Source organism: Nerophis lumbriciformis, linkage group LG35, assembly GCF_033978685.3.
Source record: "Nerophis lumbriciformis linkage group LG35, RoL_Nlum_v2.1, whole genome shotgun sequence".
In the NCBI taxonomy this organism is placed as follows: domain Eukaryota; kingdom Metazoa; phylum Chordata; class Actinopteri; order Syngnathiformes; family Syngnathidae; genus Nerophis; species Nerophis lumbriciformis.
In genome coordinates this window covers 20,720,803-20,742,819 of record NC_084582.2, presented here as the reverse complement: position 1 = coordinate 20,742,819, position 22,017 = coordinate 20,720,803, and the positions used below count along the sequence as shown (strand labels likewise).

At 41.9% G+C, this 22,017-nt stretch overlaps 1 protein-coding gene across 2 annotated transcripts in view; it reads right to left on the bottom strand.

Annotated features, from left to right (window-relative positions):
• klhl36 (kelch-like family member 36) overlaps nt 1-22,017 on the bottom strand; it is a 49,817-nt gene that overhangs the window by 8,482 nt on the left and 19,318 nt on the right. For both annotated transcript variants that reach the window (XM_061928128.1, XM_061928129.1), the window contains exons 4-8: nt 19,825-19,947; nt 9,344-9,565; nt 8,958-9,263; nt 7,509-7,730; nt 7,284-7,441 (exon numbers count right to left, since the gene is read on the bottom strand). In XM_061928128.1, coding sequence (XP_061784112.1) covers nt 7,284-7,441; nt 7,509-7,730; nt 8,958-9,263; nt 9,344-9,565; nt 19,825-19,947 — 1,031 coding nt within the window. The remainder of the gene's footprint in view (nt 1-7,283; nt 7,442-7,508; nt 7,731-8,957; nt 9,264-9,343; nt 9,566-19,824; nt 19,948-22,017) is intronic.

Sequence of the window (22,017 nt, the reverse complement as noted above, 5' to 3'; positions counted from 1 at the left end):
GTGGTTGGTTTTTGGTATTTATTTGTCCAGCTTCAATGCTGGTTTTTATACCCTTTAAAAGAAATACATTGGCGGCAAACTCCGTAGCTTGCTAGCTTGTGTGCGTGTGTCTGTTGAAATAAAAAGTGTTTCTCGCCTTCCCATCGGTAATTTTTTCTTAATAATGAGCTTGCAGCAGCCAGCGTCATCTCAAAAGACCCTCGGGTGCTGTGAATGTCAACCAAGTGATAAAAGTGACGTCTTAGTGAATATTGACTGGCTGGCGATCGACCGACACACCCTCCGCGATCGACTGGTAGCTCGCGATTGACATAATGGGCACCCCGACTTAGGCTAAAAGTTAGATAAGTCATATAAGAACAGTTCACCAAGTTGCAATCACATTGACGCATGCTGATTAATGCTAATTCTTGCAAAACCCTGTGAATTATGCGAGGCTTTGCTACTTTGTTCAATCCCAGCACATTTTGGCCAATCAAATTTGTCACTGAGCAGCGCTCAAACGCACACGTTGTAGGAGCCACACTTGCTACTTCTCTAAGTTGTTTGTGTGAATAAGATTGGTCACCTTACCACTGCACTGGGCGGTTGTCGGTTGCACTGTGGGCGTGGTGTTTTTATCATATTAGGCGCATACACCTGCGGTGCGGGTGGAATGGATTGTGGTGGCAGGGTGAGTTGGAAAAAAAACTTTTTGTACCGTATTTTCGGGACCATAGGGCGCACCTGATTGTAAAGTGCACTGTCGATGAATTGTCTATTTCCGATCTTTTTTAATACATAAGGCGCACCGGATTATAGGGCGCATTAAAGGAGTGATATTATTATTATTTTTTTCTAAATTGAAAACACTTCCTTGTGGTCTACATAACATGTAATGGTGGTTCTTTGGTCAAAATGTTGCATAGCTTATGTTTTACAGATCATCTTCAATTCGCTTTCTGACAGTCGCTTCCGGATGCGCCGTTTTGTGGGCGATCTTATTTACGTGGCTCACTTTACACTACTTTATATTAGAAATGGCAACAGTGGAGGATGAATGTCACATAACAAGAAGATAGAGAAAAAGAACAAGCTTAATCGACTACGATGTCGTCACGGACTACAAAGGGGGATGCGCGCAATTTTTCAGGATTTATGTAGATCCCAAAAACAGATCAGCAGGTACCAGAAGGTAAGAAAAGTTCTTTTTGCATAATATTGCGAAACAAAACGCCAGATAGTATGTCTTACCTTATACACACACCATAATAATACTCGTAAGTTTAATGTACCGACAAGCCATCAGGCGGTGCGGCTTCATAGCTTACCAAAGTCGTACTAAAACATTTTGATAGATTTTTGAGCGCTGTGTGTTATGTTCTATATTCTCAATGGAACATATAAAATGTTGGTGTTGTTTACTTGAGTCATATTTCAACATAATGCAGTCTACACATATCTCTTATGTTTGACTGCTATCTACTGGTCACACTTATCATCAGTATTGGGACTAACGCGTTACAAAGTAACGCGTTACTGTAACGCCGTTAGTTTCGGCGGTAACTAGTAATCTAACGCGTTATTTTTTATATTCAGTAACTCAGTTACCGTTACTACATGATGCGTTACTGCGTTATTTTACGTTACTTTTTATGTAGTATAAAGTGTGTTTTATCGGAGCGCTGCTGTGTCATCGTTCTTATTCTTCTTGTGTCACAAGCCGGAGAAGAGAGAGAGACATGCGCTCTGTGTGAGTGTGGGGAGGGAGGAGAGGGAGGAGGAGGAGGAGGGGGGCGTGTCTGATCATGGCGGAGCCAGAAGTCGAGTTTGCTAACATGGAGATATTTTCACTACTTTTCTTTTGTCGAGCACAAAGAAAACAACATTTTAGTTAAATGTAAATTGTGCTTTGGATCAAAGATCCCATCTACTGCCCAAAACAGCAATTCAAATCTGTTGAAACAAGCTACATAAGCAACATGCTTCGACGAAGCTAGTAAAGAGAGACAGAGACTCCTATGACACTTCACCTCCACCACCACCACCACTTAAGGATTAACTTTGCCTCTGCTCATCGTTCAGCGCTGAAGGTACACACACTCTGTCAATCAATGTTCCCTCTAATTGTTCATGTGTGTGAGCAAACGCAAAAACTCCCTGAGCATTGAGTGGAGCCCATGTGAGCAACATCAGACGTGCACACTGTGGCTACACCAGCAGCACACCTGTCCCAAACCTGACTAAATAACAAGTTCAATCTCCATCCATCCATCCATTTTCTACCGCTTGTCCCTTTCGGGGTCGCTGGAGCCTATCTCAGCTGCATTCGGGCGGAAGGCTGGGTACACCCTGGACAAGTCCACCCCCATCGCAAGGCCAACACAGATAGACAGACAACATTCTCTTATTATTATAATCAAATGACAGCAGTCATTTCCATTTCTAATATAAGTGTTTAGGCCCACTTACAATGACAATAACAAAAAATATTGTTTTTCATGAACTGTGTACTTGTATTGTTTGTCTGGGTGGAGGTCCTGCTTTGGAAATAATTTGTACCCCTTTCAGACATTGCATTTAGTTCCCATTAAAACATTCACATGTTGCACAATGAAATGTAAGCAGGGGATCATGTGTACATTCCTGCAACTTCCTGTTTGTAAAAAATATATTTTTATTAGTATGTATTTAATATATTAACAGCATTTAATGATTAATATTTATAAATTAAGATTCCTAATAAATGACACTAGAATAAGCACACATTTGATTGGTAAATCATAGAGTAACGACCTGGAATCACACTTTATGTGTGGTGTTGGAGTTGTCCGACTTTTTGTGTGGCTGTAAACGCATCACTGGCTAAGTGCCATATGTGCATGTGTTGGCGCAAGTGAGAAAGAGCGAGCGGCTGCTGTTGATATAACAGTGATGTGTTTATGGCCGACAATAAAGAGTTTTGCTCAGTTAAGTGATGGATGGAATTCATGTCCTCAAAGCGTCTCGACAGACTTATTATTATATTTGAACAATGATGACGAAAATGGTTTTCTCTGTCGTGTCGAAAATTGTTATGCGCTTATTTTTTTATTTGATTTTGTGCGTGGCATAGATTTGCCGTGCGCAGAGGACGCTTGAGCAGTGCGCAATTGCACAGGCGCGCTCCTTAGAGGGAACGTTGCTGTCAATTCTCTTATATACTCTTTCATTTTAGACTTCTAGAGTGTTTGATTATCACATCACTCTAAATATATAGACTATAAAGTTCACAAACATAAAGAGGGATCCTAGTGGGCCAGGCCAATCTTTCCTTATCTCTAAACTAAAACTGGGGAAATGTGTAGAGTGTTCTGGGCTTCAGACATGATTTTGTGTCAGAATTTCTTGAGGAAAAAATGCCTGGTTAGGCTTTGTGTATGTAGTGTGTGCCTTTCTTGCTTTACAGCTATGTTGTTATTATGCTGTTTGTTACTTATGTATGTTATGTTGCAGCTATTTAAAATAGTTTTGTCAATTTGTTCTGGCCAGAAACAAATTGGCCTTTGTAACATATCTTTGTCTTTGTGTGTTGTATGTCGACCACATTGCTTAGCAGAGTTCAGTGATACAAATGCATGTCAAGTTGATTAACAGATTGTATTATTCTCCAGTGCAATAACAGTACTGAAATGAAAGCTAAAAGGGCATTAATTGGAGCTTTAAAAAAAAAAAAGAAGAAAAAAAGAAGTAACTAAATAGTTACTGTTCACAGTAACGCATTACTTTTTGGTGTAAGTAACTGAGTTAGTAACTGAGTTACTTTTGAAATGAAGTAACTAGTAACTATAACTAGTTACTGTTTTTCAGTAACTAACCCAACACTGCTTATCATTACACCATGTACCAAATAAAATTGCTTTGAGGTCGGTAAGCAAAACCAGAATTATTCCGTACATTAGACGCACCGGGTTATAAGGCGCACTATTGAGTTTTAAGGGGGAAAAAAAGATTTTAAGTGCTCCTTACAATCCGGAAAATATGGTAGTCTTTTACTGTCTTATAAGTCATTACAGTCTGGTCCATCATTTTGATATCTTGATCAACTGTGTCTTCTTCATCATTCGTCAATACAAATTAAGTGCCTGTTTCAAAGCCAAATAAAATGGAGCAACAAACACCAACATGTACATATGATTAGTCTGAGGCGTCACCAACGTCAGCCACCCGTAGTCTTAGCCGGCCGCGGCATTTGGAGGAACGTTTACATTCAAACACAGCAAAACATGTCATCAGTCAAACCAATCAAATGTGTCCATGAAAATATATGACTCATAACATTGCAACTTTTGCCACAACTTTGTGAAAAAGCTGGTGCAGAATCAGGCATTTTAGACAGCAACAATCACAAAAATAAAAACAGGAAAATCCCGATTGGACCTGACAAAAGACTTATTACGTCAACATAAGTGATTGTCGACATAACTGAAAACAGTCATTGCTTGCACAGGCACTTGTGACTGTGCAAAAACAGAAATATGCATCCATCCATCCATCTTCTTCTGCTTATCCGAGGTCGGGTCGCGGGGGCAGCAGCCTAAGCAGGGAAGCCCAGACTTCCCTCTCCCCAGCCACTTCGTCCAGCTCCTCCCGGGGGATCCCGAGGCGTTCCCAGGCCAGCCGGGAGAGATAGTCTTCCCAACGTGTACTGGGTCTTCCCCGTGGCCTCCTACCGGTCGGACGTGCCCAAAATACCTCCCTAGGGAGGCGTTCGGGTGGCATCCTGCCCAGATGCCCGAACCACCTCATCTGGCTCCTCTCGATGTGGAGGAGCAGCGGCTTTACTTTGAGCTCCTCCCGGATGACAGAGCTTCTCACCCTATCTCTAAGGGAAAGCTCCGCCACCCGGCGGAGGAAACTCATTTCGGCCGCTTGTACCTGTGATCTTGTCCTTTCGATCATGACCCAAAGCTCATGACCATAAGTGAGGATGGGAACGTAGATCGACCGGTAAAATGAGAGCTTTGCCTTCCGGCTCAGCTCCTTCTTCACCACAATGGATCGATACAGCGTCCGCATTACTGAAGACGGCGCACCGATCCGCCTGTCGATCTCACGATCGACTCTTCCCTCACTCGTGAACAAGACTCCGAGGTACTTGAACTCCTCCACTTGAGGCAAGATCTCCTCCCCAACCCGGAGATGGCACTCTACCCTTTTCCGGGCGAGAACCATGGACTCGGACTTGGAGGTGCTGATTCCCATCCCAGTCGCTTCACACTCGGCTGCGAACCAATCCAGTGAGAGCTGAAGATCTTGGCCAGATGAAGCCATCAGGACCACATCATCTGCAATTAGCAGAGACCTAATCCTGCAGCCACCAAACCAGATACCCTCAACGCCATGACTGCGCCTAGAAATTCTGTCCATAAAAGTTATGAACAGAATCGGTGACAAAGGGCAGCCTTGGCGGAGTCCAACCCTCACTGGAAACGGGTCCGACTTACTGCCGCCTATGCGGACCAAGCTCTGACACTGATTATACAGGGAGCGGGCCGCCACAATACGACAGTCCAATACCCCATACTCTCTGAGCACTCCCCACAGGACTTCCCGGTCGAATGCCTTCTCCAAGTCCACAAAGCACATGTAGACTGGTTGGGCAAACTCCCATGCACCCTCAAGGACCCTGCCGAGAGTATAGAGCTGGTCCACAGTTCCACGACCAGGACGAAAACCGCACTGTTCCTCCTGAATCCGAGGTTCGACTATCCGGCGTAGCCTCCTCTCCAGTACACCTGAATAGACCTTTTCCAGGAAGGCTGAGGAGTGTGATCCCACGATAGTTGGAACACACCCTCCGGTTCCCCTTCTTAAAGAGAGGAACCACCACCCTGGTCTGCCAATCCAGAGGTACCGCCCCCGATGTCCATGCGATGCTGCAGAGTCTTGTCAACCAAGACAGCCCCACAGCATCCAGAGCCTTAAAAGAACTCCGGGCGGATCTCATCCACCCCCGGGGCCTTGCCACCGAGGAGCTTTTTAACTACCTCAGCAACCTCAGCCCCAGAAATAGGAGAGCCCACCACAGATTCCCCAGGAACTGCTTCCTCATAGGAAGACGTGTTGGTGGGATTAAGGAGGTCAGCAGAACACCATCCTCACCATACACGGTGTTGACAGTGCACTGCTTCCCCTTCCTGAGGCGGCGGATGGTGGTCCAGAATCGCTTCGAAGCTGTCCGGAAGTCGTTTTCCATGGCTTCTCCGAACTCCTCCCATGTCCGAGTTTTTGCCTCCGCGACCGCTGGAGCCGCACACCGCTTGGCCCGTCGGTACTTGTCCGCTGCCTCCGGAGTCCTATGAGTCAAAAGAACCCGATAGGACTCTTTCTTCAGCTTGACGGCATCCTTCACCGTTGGTGTCCACCAGCGAGTTCTAGGATTACCGCCACGACAGGCACCAACTACCTTGCGGCCACAGCTCCAATCAGCCGCCTCGACAATATAGGTGCGGAACATGGTCCACTCGGACTCAATGTCCAGCACCTCCCTCGTGATGGCAATATGTCTAAAGTAAAAACACCAACATGTTATATGTTCCATTGAAAATGTAGAACATTACAAACGGCGCTCAAAAATCTATCAAAATGTTTTAGTACGACTTTGAAGCTTCATAGCTGCACCGACATACGAGTATTATTATGGTGTGTGTATAAGGTAAGACATATCTGAAGTTTTGTTCCGCAATATTATGCAAAAGCAACTTTTCTTACCTTCTGGTACCTGCTGATCTGTATTTGGGATCTGCATAAATCCTGAAAAATTGCGCGCATCCACCCTTATAGTCTGTGACGACACCTCAGTTGATAAGCTTAATCTTTTTGTCCTTCTTCTTGTTATGTGACAATCATCCTCCACTGTTTCCATTTCTAATATAAAGTAGTATAAAGTTCTTACTTATATCTGTCAGTAAACTCGCCATGAAAGCGTAGTGAGTTTACATTACTCACCCAAGGAACTTTAGTTATTAGAGAGTTCCGGTTGGACGTTTTTTTACGGGACACATTTCCGGCCTTGTTGTTGTTGTTTCACCATTACATGTTATGTACACCACAAGGAAGTGTTTTCAATTTAGAAAAAAAATAAAAATAAATATGACTCCTTTAAAGCACCCTATAATCCGGTGCGCCATATATATGAAAAAATATATTTAAAAAAATAGACCATTCATCGGCAGTGCGCCTTATAATCTGGTGCGCCCGGTGGTCTGGAAAATACGGTAGTTTAAATAAAATGAATAGCTAATATTGTAGTGATTTAATACCTTGGCAGTCCTGCTACATAGGACCAGCGGTCTTCAGCAGGACAGTATCGCTCCACAGAAGACAACGCTCCAAAGGCATTTCTTCCACCCACAGCGATCAAGCATTCTCCCACTGCTGCCAGGTAAAAGTTTACCCGGGCCTCATTCATCGAAGCTCCCTGCAGACATAAACAATGAGTTCAGCTGAAAGCCAAAGCATAAAGTGCTTAGTTTTTGGTTTGGTACCTTGGTCCATTGGTTGTGGCGAGGATCGTATCTGTACAGCAAGTTACACGCCGCATCTCCAACGTTGGAGGTGGACAAACTTCCACCTGCAACAAAGATGAAGCCTCCGAGCACAGCCAGGCAGTGGTGGCTTTGCTGAGTAGGAAGTTCAGTTTCTGTCTCCCAACAATCACCATTCAGCCGGCAAACGTTAGCACTGAGCTCCTCTCCTCGCTCTGACACCTGACAAATACAACAAAGTTTGTTACGATCAGGTTTGTTCTTTCAGATAAGGTGGTTATTAACGTCTTAAATTCCGGGCTTTAGAGACTAGCTAGAAAAGACATATCCAAAATAAATATTTTTCTGCATGCTTGTGAATATTGTAATATAGGTCTTTGTATTGTCAGGATCTTTCTTCGATCACAACATGTCTCAGAATACGCTTTGCTTCTCATCAGTCTCTCCTACCTGTCTGCTCATTTCTGTCTTCGCCAACAAGTTAAAAGTGATGTCTAATGTTCATTTATGCATTTTATTCATGTATTTGTATATATATGTATTTCAAATTGTTTTTTTGCATGTAAAACAAAATGTTTTCTATTAAAAAAATTTGTTTTGTCTTCATATTTTTGGCTTTTTGGAGCAAACTGTCAGGTGACTTTGTTGTCCTTTCTGTGAATTTTTGCTGTATTTTGGCCATCATTTTTGTTGTGTTAATCCATTATACATGATCTTTTTCAAGTAAAAAATTAATGTTTTCACAAGTGTATGATACATTGGCAGTTATTCGACTATACCCCAAAAGACAGCTTACAGTAAGTCCTTCAGTTTTCAAAGGGCATAATAGACATTTTGGAATATTTTTTTTTTTCCCGCCTAAATGTGCAGCTGGGATAGGCTCCAGCCCCCCGCGATCACCAACGGGACAAGCAGTAGAAGATGGATGGAGTTATTTTACTAATTTAAACTTGTGTTACGAAAAACTTGTGTTACGAAAGACCTTTGAGAGGGTCAAAATAATTTTTTTTAAAAACATTACATTATATATTTTTGTTAGTGCTGAAGTTTATTGAGTAATTTTGAGTTTAAAAAAAATCTAACCTTTATTGGAAAACGTGGTGCGATGTCAGGGAGAGGTGGGTACTTTCAGAAGTAGCAAGTTTGCTTATTCATGCTTGAACAATACTCAAGTCTACCACGAGGTGGTGATCCCAGTCAACCAATTGCACTTCTTTATGTTTTAACAATCCTACAAATTATTTTAATAATCAGGTAAGCAGGTAAGCAGATAAGCAGGATGCAGCTCATACAATAGATAAACATGATCAGGTTGCCAATAGTAATTTAAATTAGGAGGCATGATTGAAAAGCACTGCCTGAAGTGCACACCTGGACTGCTAACTTCATTTCTCAGTGCATTTAGCATGTGGAGCTGAAAGGAACAAAGACGACGGCCATTCAGTGTACCTCTCCACCAATCAGCAACAAGCATTCCACTCCTCCCCTCAGCATAGTGCGTCCTGTTTGCCGAATTGGCTGCTCGCTTGTGCTTTGATAGTACTCCAAAGCTTCCTCCACCATGGCCTTGCAACTGGCCTCCGCTGGAAAAAGTGTTTGCAGTGTCGGCAGCACCTGGTCGACCAGGTACTCCACCGGCATCAGAGGAAAGCGAATGTGGGACATGAGCTGTTTAGCATGGATTTTCCGCTCAAGAGTTTGAGCGAGCCAACGTAGAATAGTCTGAAACAGCTCCTGCTCATCGTGGTGACAAACCTGCCGGTCATAAAAGGAGGTTACTTGGATTGTCTCCTTATCCACATGACAGTGAACATTCCAAAAAGAAACAACAGTACTTGGTTACTGGAGAGGTAAGCGGTTAGCTTGTGCAAAGGAATGTCACGAAGAAAGTTTGGGGTGAAGGAGAGGGTAGCAAAATGTTTGAGGAGGAAGTCATCGATGGAGGCGTCAAGTCGCTGTAGACTGTAGAGCTGAGCCAAATCCTGCAGGTACAAGTAGTTCTCCTCGCTCACCTCCTGCTGCAGATACTGGCAGCAGAGATCCACCACTTTCCATACCTGAACCATAATATAATTATTATTATTGCTTCAATCATAAATGAACTCTTTACCAAGGACTAAACATCCCTTATATTAAAGTGTGAAACAGTACAGGTGTACAGTAGAACCTGTTTTAGTTGACGCCCCTCAGATTGCCTGACTTGAAGTAAGAGGTTGCTGACATAACTAAAATCAAAACGAGACTTTGATTGTACTTTAACTTGTGATTTGTCCCGAAAACAAAGAGACTGGGTGATAATTTCTGCTGAACATCAATCCATTTTCTACCGCTTGTCCCTTACAGGGTCCATCCATCCATCCATCCATTTTCTACCGCTTATTCCCTTCGGGGTCGCGGGGGGCGCTGGAGCCTATCTCAGCTGCATTCGGGCAGAAGGCGGGGTACACCATGGACAAGTCGCCACCTCATCACAGGGCCAACACAGATAGACAGACAACATTCACACTCACATTCACACACTAGGGCCAATTTAGTTTACCGATCAACCTATCCCCAGGTGCATGTCTTTGGAGGTGGGAGAAAGCCGGAGTACCCGGAGGGAACCCACGCTGAACAATTTAGGAAAATACTTTTGATTGCCATTTATTTCTCAATATTGTGATTTGCGATTTAATATGCAATTAGTTCTTTGAAGTCTTCAATATTATTGTTCCTACAAACACCAGTAATAATCTGCATTGGTGTTGCGTGATATAGACGACAAACAATATGAATAATAAATGATAAATGGGTTATACTTGTATAGCGCTTTTCTACCTTCAAGGTACTCAAAGCGCTTTGACAGTATTTCCACATTCACCCATTCACACACACATTCACACACTGATGGTGGGAGCTGCCATGCAAGGCGCTAACCAGCACCCATCAGGAGCAAGGGTGAAGTGTCTTGCCCAAGGACACAACGGACGTGACTAGGATGGTAGAAGGTGGGGATTGAACCCCAGTAACCAGCAACCCTCCGATTGCTGGCACAGCCACTCTACCAACTTCGCCACGCCGTCCCCAAATAAATTACATACATTTGGCAGATGCTTTTAAGACTATTGTTATATCAGGGGCGGCATGGCGTAGTGGGTAGAGCAACCATGCCAGAAACCTGAGGGTTGCAGGTTCACTCCCCGCCTCTTACCATCCAAAAATCGCTGCCGTTGTGTCCTTGGGCGGGACACTTCACCCTTTGCCCCCGGTGCCACTCACGCCGGTGAATTGAATGATGAATGATAGGTGGTGGTCGGAGGGGCCGTTGGCGCAAATTGCAACCACGCTTCCGTCAGTCTACCCCAGGGCAGCTGTGGCTATGAAAGTAGCTTACCACCACCAGGTGTGAATGATTGATGGGTTCTACATGTAAAAGCGACTTTGGGTACTTAGAAAAGCGCTATATAAATCCCAGTTATTATTATTATTATTATTATCAGGATAATGCATGTTAATGCGGCAACCCTCCGATTGCTGGCACGGCCACTCTACCACCTTCGCCACGCCGTCCCCAAATAAATTACATACATTTGGCAGATGCTTTTAAGACTATTGTTATATCAGGATAATCCATGTTAATGCGGCAACCTGCGTGGCGGCAAGTTCACACCATCTTGCACATGAAAATGTGAGCGTGTGTACTGCAGCACACCTGCGCATACTCGAGCGCACATAGCGCGTACTTCAGCACATGTCAGCTGTAATCAACGACACATCCTCAAGTGTCTCACAGACAAGTTTAAAATGCTGCACCAATCATTGGACTGGTGTAGGGCTGCCCGATTAATCAACATCGAATCAACATCGAGATTTTAATTAGTGCGAGGGCTAATAACCGCTGTTTTGAAGTCGAGGTGAACAATACCGGAAGAGAGGGATAAGTTAAGGATAATTAGCACTGATGGTTCTAATACTACAAACTTAATGAGTTTCCCAGGAAGTGGGTCGAGTAGACATTATGTCTGTTTTCTCCCATTAATGAGTTGTTAAAATTCTTGTAACGTTACCTCCTCAAAATGAGAGATTATTTTGAAAAGCATTTGTCTTAATGCATACATTTGCGTTTATAGGACCCAGTTGGAGTTGGCAGATCGCGTCTTTAATCTCCTCTCTAATGAGCTCAATATTCTTGGAAAGAAAATAATTGCATTGTCAATAGTCGAGTGGGTGGACCTACTAGGAGAAGGCCCTTGTTGGGTTAGCGATGCTAATGTGTTAAACAAATACTTAGGGTCGTTTTTATTGAGACGGATGGAATTGGAGTAGTAAATAGTTTTAGCAAAAGGCAAGAGTGTGTTATAGGTTGCCAGACAAAATACCTCTTGTTTAGTCGCACGCCATTTGCATTCCAACGTTCTACATGGTTGTTTAAGAGCTCTGGTTTCTTCCATGGCCTAGGGCAGGGGTCGGCAACCTTTACCAGTCAAAGAGCCATTTTGACCAGTTTCACAAATTATAGAAAACAATGGGAGCCGCAAAATTTTTTGGAAATTTTAAATGAAATAACACTGCATACAAAGTTTTTTTTTTGCTATGTGCTATGTATAATCCAGGGGTCTCAGACATGCTGCCCACATCTTTATATGGAATTTGAAAGCTGGTGCGGCACGCGGGTTTTAAATGAATTGCGCTTGTCAGCGTCATGCGTGCCGTGATGGTACAGCAAACAGCACCCACTACAACCAGCGTGCCTGATCAGCCACACGTTGTATGAGGTTTCCGCTTGCTCACGTAGGTGACAGCAAGGCATACTTGGTCAATAGCCACACAGGTTACACTGACGGTGGCGGTATAAAAAAAACTTTAACACTCTTACTAATAATGCGCCACACTGTGAACCCACACCAAACAAGAACGACAAACACATTTCGGGAGAACATCTGCACTGTAACACAACATAAACACAACAGGACAAACACCCAGAATCCCATGCAGCCCTAACTCTTCCGGGATACATTACACGCCCCCCCCCCACCACCCCGCGCTACCAAACCCCGCCCACCTCAACCGACGCACAGAGAGGGGGGGGGGGGGGGTTGATGTGTGAGGGAGCAGGGTTGGGGTGGGGGCGGGGTTTGGTGGGACCAGGGGTGTATAATGTAGCCCGGAAGAGTCGGGGCTGCATGGGATTCTGGTTGTTTGTTCTGTTGTGTTTATGTTGTGTTAAGGTGCAGATGTTCTCCCGAAATGTGTTTGTCATTCTTGTTTGGGTTTGGTTCAAAGTGTGGCGCATTATTAGTAAGAGTATTAAAGTTGTTTTATATGGTCACCGTCAGTGTAACCTGTGTGGCTGTTGACCAAGTATGCCTTGCTGTCACGTACGTGTGCAAGCAGAAGATGTATATTGTCATACCAAAGACTATAAAAATGGGACCCATTACCTCCCTGCTTGGCACTCAGCATCAAGGGTTGGAATTGGGGGTTAAATCACCAAAAATGATTCCTGGGCGCGGCCACCGCTGCTGCTCACTGCTCCCCTCACCTCCCAGGGGGTGATCAAGGGTGATGGGTCAAATGCAGAGAATACTTTCGCCACACCTAGTGTGTGTGTGACAATCATTGGTACTTTAACTTTAACTTCAACAAATGTTGGGCTGGCACGCTGTTAATACAGATTGTAGAGGGCGCCAAATGTTGTACCATCATGGCACGCCCAGCTGAAAATCGGTGAATATTAATCCCGGGAGTTTTCTGCGAGAGGCACTGAATTCCGGAAGTCTCACGGGAAAATTGGGGGGTTCAGCAAGTAAGCTGCTGAGCCGCATCAGAGTGATCAAAGAGCCGCATGCGGCTCCGGAGCCGCGGGTTGCCGACCCCTGGCCCAGGGGGTACTCGTCTTACGATGTGTGGGTTCATGTATCATTTGAGTAAGACCACAACTGTTGATTATAGTCTGGAGCGCCACTCTCGGAGAATCTAATGGTATATGCATGTGAATATCAAAATTGATAATGATGACTACATTATCTGCATGAGTCACTAGGTTAGCTAAAAACTTGGGAGAAATTGCTGAAAAAGTCTGTATAAGACCCAGGAATGCTACAAGTAATAGCCAGGTGGAGCCATAGTTGAGCAACAGATCTCATAGTAAGAACCTCACATTAATCATATTTAATACTTAGGTTAGGGCTCAGGTTGAGGTTCGCATCAGAGATTAGTGTAACCCCTCCACCCCTTTTAAGGGGACGAGCTACATGTGAACTCATATAGTTAGGAGGAAAAAAATAATTTGGTTCTAACCAGGTCTCACTGAAACAAATGACAGTAAGATCATTGTCTAAATAACCTCATTAACTAACACCACTTTGGGAGACAATAAATCTGATACATATCATAAATAGTAGGCTGTTTGGAGGATTTTTTTACTAACGGTACTCGTAGAAGTAATGTTAATAGGTCAAGCGTCCCTTATGGGGTCAAGCGGTAGAAAATGGATGGATGGATTACCAATCAAACTGTCATTACTTCACTTTAAATTATCTGATCTTCCTCCAAACTGACATCAGGCTTTAAGGTCGGGCTAAATCCTCGATTTTAATATCGACCCTACTCTTGCCCCCTTGTGGTGAAAAATTCTAACTGTTATAACGTCCTTCCATATGCTCTGATTTTCCTGAACTTTTTGATGGTGGGTTGTGGTGTTACGTCCGACTTAACTGCATGGCTATTGTGGCACAATTATCGACCCCTGGTAGTGAAATACTATAACAGTCATAACTTCCTTACACATGCTCTGATCTTCCTGACATTTTTAATGGTGGGTCAGGGTGTTCTTTGGGACACAACTGCATTACTATTGCGGCACCTTTATCGCCTCCTTGTTGTGGAAAATGATACATGCTCAAATCTTCCTGAAATGTTTGATGGTGGGTCGTGGTATTGGGTGGGACTTAACGGGATTAATACTGCAGCACTTTTTATTTTATATTTTAATTTTTTTTGATTAAATCAACATAAAAAACACAAGATACACCCAAAAAACCTCCCTCCCCCATTTACACTCATTCACACAAAAGGGTTGTTTCTTTCTGTTATTAATATTCTGGTTCCTACAATATATATCAAGGGATTAGAGATGCGCGGATAGGCAATTATTTCATCCGCAACCGCATCACAAAAGTCGTCATCCATCCGCCATCCACCCGAACCAACATTTTATCAAAACCACACCCGCCCACCACCCGCCGTTGTTATATATCTAATATAGACGATGCAAGGCATTAGTGAGGTTATAAAGCTTTTGCCTGTTAAAGAAAGGAGACTGATCCAATGGAGCAGAGACATTCAATGCGTGCCACACATTAATATCTCTTGGCCACGCATTAGTGGCTAAGAGATATTAATGCGTGATAATATTATTTATCATTATTATAATATTATTGTCATTTCCATTAAGAAAGTGTTGACTATTGTTGCCAATGCCCTCAGATCAGGAGTGCGTTCCTCACACTTTGTGTGCGCAGTTGCAGCAAGCAGAACGAGGCTTTTAAGAAGTTAAAAAAATGTTTTAGAAAGACTAGGCCTATATTTTCGTTAGGTAAAAAAAATTTTCTGAATTTATTTCAATGAATATTAACTTGTTAACATTATAATGCTCAAATAGGGACGAGAACGGGGTGCACAGTGAATCAGTGAACAATTTCGCGACAAAGATGAACCTTTATTGATTGATCTGCAGCCATGACAAAATATCAGACAATCTCCATTGTCAACGACAGGCAGGAAAATAAAGATAAACACATAGCCTATGTTGTAGGCATAGGCATAGGCTCATACGTTTTTAAGTTGAAATAAAAAAATTAATAAAAAATGTGCCTCATAAGCCTTAGGCTGTCAATCACGTGCACAAACTTAAATTATACAATAACATATGTATGTCATCTCTATTTAAACAAAAATAAATTAAATAAATAATAATAATAAATTACCTGCAACTTATTGGCCAAGGCAAATAGCTGAAGGGGAGAAATCAAACCCATCAGACTGCACTTTATCATCAAACTTGAATTATAATGAAAATAGACGGTCGCGACAAACAAAGCAGGCTGAATAGCCTTACATTGTCGCCAATCGGAGATGCGCTTCACTTGAAAGCGAGGCCAAATAATTATTCACACATATTAGTATATCTCGAATAGAAAAAAAACACAATAAACAACGCAATTGCCTTAATTCCTTTGCATTGTAGTGCGCCCAAACAACACGTAACCATCAAAATTATTTAGCTGACCGAACTCAATATAGGTTAGACATGGGCTTATTTGGTATAGCCTATAGGTAACGTAGACTAATTCGTTTAACATATCCAACCGTATGTCTACTTACTTTTTTTTTTGTTAGCACTATGCAGGAATAAAATTGCATCTACAGTGCCAGGATTCATGCGAGAGCGCCTGGCCTCTAAAATACGCCCTGCTGCGCTGAAGGAGCGCTCACTTGCGCCACTTGTTGCTGGGACGCGGTGCCATCTTTTTCTTTTTTTTTCTTCTTGTGTTGTGTTGTGCTGCAGTGCCTGATGAATAATTGACTGTTTCAAAAAGTGCTGCTCGTTTTTCGTATGTGGGTAACAACATTTAACTATGTATATATATTTCCGAATTGGTTCAACCGCCAACCGCCCGCATCTATTTAAAATCTATTTTTACCCGCCCGACCCGCGGTTTATCCGCGGACTCCGCGGTTGTGTCCGCAAACCGCACATCTCTACAAGGGATACATACAGACCGTAAGCACACATGATTGTGCGTGCTGCTGATCCACTAATAGTACTAACCATTAACAGTTAATTTTACTAATTTTCATTAATTACTAGTTTCTATGTAACTATTTTATATTGTTTTACTTTCTTTTTTATTCAAGAAAATGTTTTTAACTTATTTATCTTATCTTATTTTATTATTATTTTTAAAAAGGACCCTATCTTCACCAGACCAGGTTGTCAATGAAATTAGATTGTTTAAAGGGTTCTTAAAACAAGGTCCAGTCCAGATTATGTCCAGGTCGGGCTCAGCAACACACACCTTCATTTATGTACACTCAAAATTAGGGAACTCAACAACAGATTGCATATAATCTGTAAACAAAATTACATTTTCAAAATAAGCATTTATATACAGTCCAGACTATGTCCAGGTCGGACTCAGCAACACACACCTTCATTTATGTACATTCAAAATTAGGGGAACACAACAACAGATTGCATATAATCTATAAACAAAATTACATTTTCAAAATAAGCATTTGAGGACTTCCCATCTTTTTTTTAATGTTTTTTGGCATCATTATCGGTTTCAACCATATAACTTTCTAAAGTTAAAAAATACTGAATAAATGTTTTAAAGAAAGTAATACTAAGTGAATATCTGTTTTTGGCCTTAAAAATAAACCTTTTACCGAGAACTATGATTAAATTGACTAAATCATGACTGTTGATGAACTCTCCTAAAATAACAGAAACCACCTTAAGCTTCATAAACAAACCAATCCTTAAACACAATTTTTCAACTTCCACCCAAAACGAAGACACAATATGACAATACCAAAACAAATGCAGGGTGGATTCAGACAGCTGACAACAAAATCGGCAATCACCCGACTCTGTCACATTCCATAGTTTTAACATTTTTCCGGTGGGTAAGAAGTTATAAATAATTTTAATTTGAAAATAACGATTTCGCACATCGATAGTAGTTTTGTAGATGAATTTGAATATTGCATCCCACAGCAACGGGCAGTCAAAAAAGTCCTCCCATTTTCCATATGTGTTATATGGGGCAGCCTTCAAAGATTTCTTTATTAAATAAATAATATATTTTTTTCCTATTTATTTTAGTTCCTTTTTGCCAACTAGAATTTCTTATTAGCAGCGCCTTTATTGCCCCTGTGTGATGAAAAATTATAACTGTCATACTTTCCGTCCACATGCTCCAATCTTCCTAAATTTAGTTTTGGTGGGTCGGGGTGTTGGGTGGGACACAACTGCATAACTTCCGTCCACTTGCTCCAAACTTCCGGAATATTTTTATGGTGGTTGGGTGGGACCAAACAACATTAATACTGCAGCCCCTTTATCGAGCCCTTGTGATGAAAAATTATAACTGTCATAACTTCCTTACACATACGCTGATCTTTCTGAGAGTTTTGATGGAGTGTCGGGGCAATAGGTGGGACTTGACTGCAAGATCATGTGTGCCGGCCAACTCGCGTGAACACTGCGGTGCAAGTGAGGCGAGGGCCCGTTCAACTCTGCTTGCAGCTTTAGTTATGTTTGTTGTCTCTCATAAAGTCTGCAATGAGCAATAATTAGTGATGTTATTAAAAAAAGGGAACGTTGTGATGCGTTTTTGAAATTAATGTGCTGCGTATGCTTAAAATGATAAAAATACATAAATATCAAATGTTAGCATGTGCCCTTTACTACATTGTAAATATACTTACAGCATGTATATATAAAACTTCAATGGAGGTCATTGGATAATTTTTTAAAGACTTTATGGGCAAAATAGAGCGGCTACCATAAGCTCCATTGCAAGCGGACTTTTGATTGAGAATGCAAAAAAAAGTTATTTCAGGGTTGTATACAGGTGTTATACAGGTGCAGAGAATTGCACTGCCGAAAGGCCTTTGTGTCTTTGTAATTTGTAACTAATTACTTTAAGGTAAGATGACCAACACTGATTACAGATGAAAAACTTCCAACTTCAGGTTGTTAATTGGTCGTCTCCACAATGAAGTTAGTGTAAAACTAAGCACACGAAGAAAAGTACATTAATATATACATGAAGTGCACATACAGTACATGTAGGAATCATGTTAAATCAACAATACAAGTAAAACTAAAAAACAGCAATACAATTATACAGGATTAAGGTTGGCTATAATACCGCTAGCTTAATGCTAACGTAGTATGGACAAGCTCATTGACAGGCTAATGAAAATTATCAGAGCAAACTTGTACAACCATTTATAAAATGAGATTGTACTGCAATAAAACTGACATGAAATAACAAGTGTATTACTACTTACAGGCATGTATTCACCGAACTCTGAAGAAACGAATACTGACTGCTAACTGTGTGTGCGTCATACTTGCCAACCTTGAGACCTCCAAATTCGGGAGATTGGGGGGGGGGGTTAAGGGGGGAGGAGTATATTTATAGCTAGAATTCACTGAAATTCAAGTATTTTTTTATATATATATATATATATATATATATATATATATATATATATATATATATATATATATATATATATATATATATATATATATATATATATATATATATTTATATATATAAATATAAATAAAATAAATACTTGAATTTCAGTGTTCATTTATTTACACATATACATAATATACACACATAACACTCCTCTCTACTCATTCTTGTATTTGAAAGTGCAATGCTTTGCAGCCAGTAGCACAGCCTTTGAACGTAGGTATGGGCAGTGTAATATTCTGGTTTGGAGTCAATAACCAGGCGAGGTGACGAAGTTACGTCTCTTTACTTCATACTTCAGAACCGACTCCCACACTTGCAGTCAGGGTGCGCAATACAACGTAAACCGTTGGCCAACCAAAATGTAACCACACTATACGGTATAGTGTTCTGTGGTTACTTTTTGGTTGGCCAAGCGGACGTGACGACAGGCTGTCCTCACTCAGGTCCGCACGGACCTGAAGGGGTGTGCCTTATATCCGGCTGGAAATCGGGAGAAATTCGGGAGAATGGTTGTTTCGGGAGATTTTCGGGAGAGGCACTGAAATTCGGGAGTCTCCCGGAAAATTCGGCGTGCATGCTGACAAAATATGGAAGCCTGTTCCTCAATCCTCAAACTCTTAATTTTACAATGTTATTGGTAAATGGGGTATACTTGTAGAGCACTTTTCTACCTTCAAGGTACTCAAAGCGTTGTTACACTATTTCCACTTTCACCCATTCATACACACACTGATGGCGGGAGCTGCCATGAAAGGCCTGAACCATGACCTATCAGGAGCAAGGGTGACGTGTCAAGGACAACGGACACAACTAGAATGGCAGAAGCTCGGGATCGAACCAGGAACCCTTAAGTTGCTGGCACGGCCGCTCTATCAACCGAGCCACGCCGTCCCCCAAATAACGTAGTTGTAGCCCATGTTTTTAAATACATTTTTTTACGGCTACAAGTGAATTAATATATGATAAACACTGAAATCAATATAATACATTTAAAAAAAAAAAATTTGTAGTAGAATTAATCACAAATTGATTGTCTGACAGCAGTCTATTACCTGTAAGTGATGAGCAGCTTGTAGCACAGATTCAATATTCCCGCCGTCCAATGGAAGCTCTCCAGTATAAAAGAAGTCCAGGACTGTCTTCAGACCAATGTACGACAAACCAAAAAGCTGTACCTACATGCAAGATGGGGAAAATGCAGTTGAGTAAATAAAATAAAAACATCCATCTATCCATCCATTTTCTATTGCTTGTTCCTCTCCCAACACAGGTACTGTAGACAGTAGGGATGTCCCGATCCGATATTTGGATCGGATCGGCCGCCGATATTTGCAAAAAAATGCGTATCGGCAAGGCATGGGAAAATGCCGATTCAGATCCAGTTTAAAAAAAACTCCGGTCCGTGTTTTCCAACGCACCGATTTAAATAATACATTCCACTTCTCTGCTGCTCCCTAATTTCCGTTCCGCATTTTCCAGCACACCTTCAACACATCCACAGGCCTGTGGATTCTCACGCAGTTGCTTTTAGCTGCTGGCATTACACGACAGGCTCTCCTCACTCTTTCCTGTGTCTCCCTCTCACAGACAGCAAGCGCACCTTCTTACACACGTCACATACTGTCACGTCATACGTCACATACGTATACGCCCTCCCCGAGCAGAGAGGTAGCAGCATGGCTAACGTTAGCTGTGATGCTAGCGCAGCCGTGCGAGCAACCTTCCCTCCAAGGTGCGCGCCTGTGCAATTGCGCACTGCTCAAGCGTCCTCTACGCACGGCAAATCTATGCCACGCACAAAATCAAATAAAAAAATAAGCGCATAACAATTTTCGACACACGGACACGACAGCGAAAAATTGTGATTTTTTTAGTTGTGATTTCCCTCTCTGCATGAAAGTTTAAAAGTAGCATATATTAATGCAGTATGAAGAAGAATGTTTTAATGTAGACACATAGAATCACCATACTGCTGTGATTATATGCATCAAGTGTTCATTCAAGGCTAAGGCAAAATATTGAGATATATATCGTGTATCGCAATATGGCCTTAAAATATTGCAATATTAAAAAAAGGCCATATCGCCCAGCCCTAGTTCAATGATGCCATTTCTGTTTGTCATGTATAATTTTGTCTATTTTGTGTTTATCCTTGAATAAACAGGTCAGTTTCTTGTTACCAACCATTGTGTATTATTCAAACTCCCCTAATTCAGCTAGCTAGTTGTTATCAAGAGTACTAAAACCCTTTTGAACATGATTCTGACAACTAAGTAGGCTAAATAACTTTAAACTTTAATACATGCTCGGATAGGCCAGTATCGGTATCGGATCGGAAGTGCAAAAACAATATCGGTATCGGATCGGAAGTGCAAAAACCTGGATCGGGACATCCCTAGTAGACAGATACTATAGCGACTCAAAATCTGCCGTCATTTGAAAGTCAGCTGAGTTTAAAACGGAGTTCCTGGATGCAATGTTGTGAATGGATTTAATGCAGCAGCAGAATGTACAAAATTAAACTTGCCTAGTTTGTCAATAGACAGTGTCCTATAAAGTGTCTGTAAAGTGTGTCTAACAGTGTCTAACAGTGGTCAACAAAAAGTATGGTTACCGAGCTCAACTTTCTCCTCTAATAAGACACTTTGCCCTTGCCCGCAGTGCCGCTCACACTGATGAATGAATGATGAGTGGTGGACGGAGGGGCCGTAGGCCAAACTGGCAGCCACGCTTCCGTCAGTCTACCCCAGGGCAGCTGTGGCTACACGTGTAGCTTATCACCACCAGGTGTGAACGTGGAGTGAATGAATGATGCGTTCTCACTTATCTGTGAGCGCTTTTCTAATAGAAAATCGCTATATAAATCTTATTATTATTATGGATGCGCTCATCAATCTAGGTCTTTTTGTTTAGTGGTCCCTTGAAACATAGTCGTGTTGATGTTGAATTTAGGTGTTTGTTTTCCGTTAGACTCCATTATCATCGTCGTTGTCGAAGCAGTGTCAATTTTAATGTTTGCCTAGGCACTTGATGTCATAGACAACAAGTACTTTTAATTCTGGACCTCCATTAAGCTGGATGTAGACAATATGTTTTGTGAGGTGCTCATTCATTTACACATTTGTACAATTCAGCTTTTTTCCCTGTTTCAGCAGTGCCATTTTAGATTTTCTGTTAAAGAGTTTCACAAAAATTACCGTAGTGGTGGTGTAGTTTCTTCCATTCAGTGGGATGCATGTTTCGAT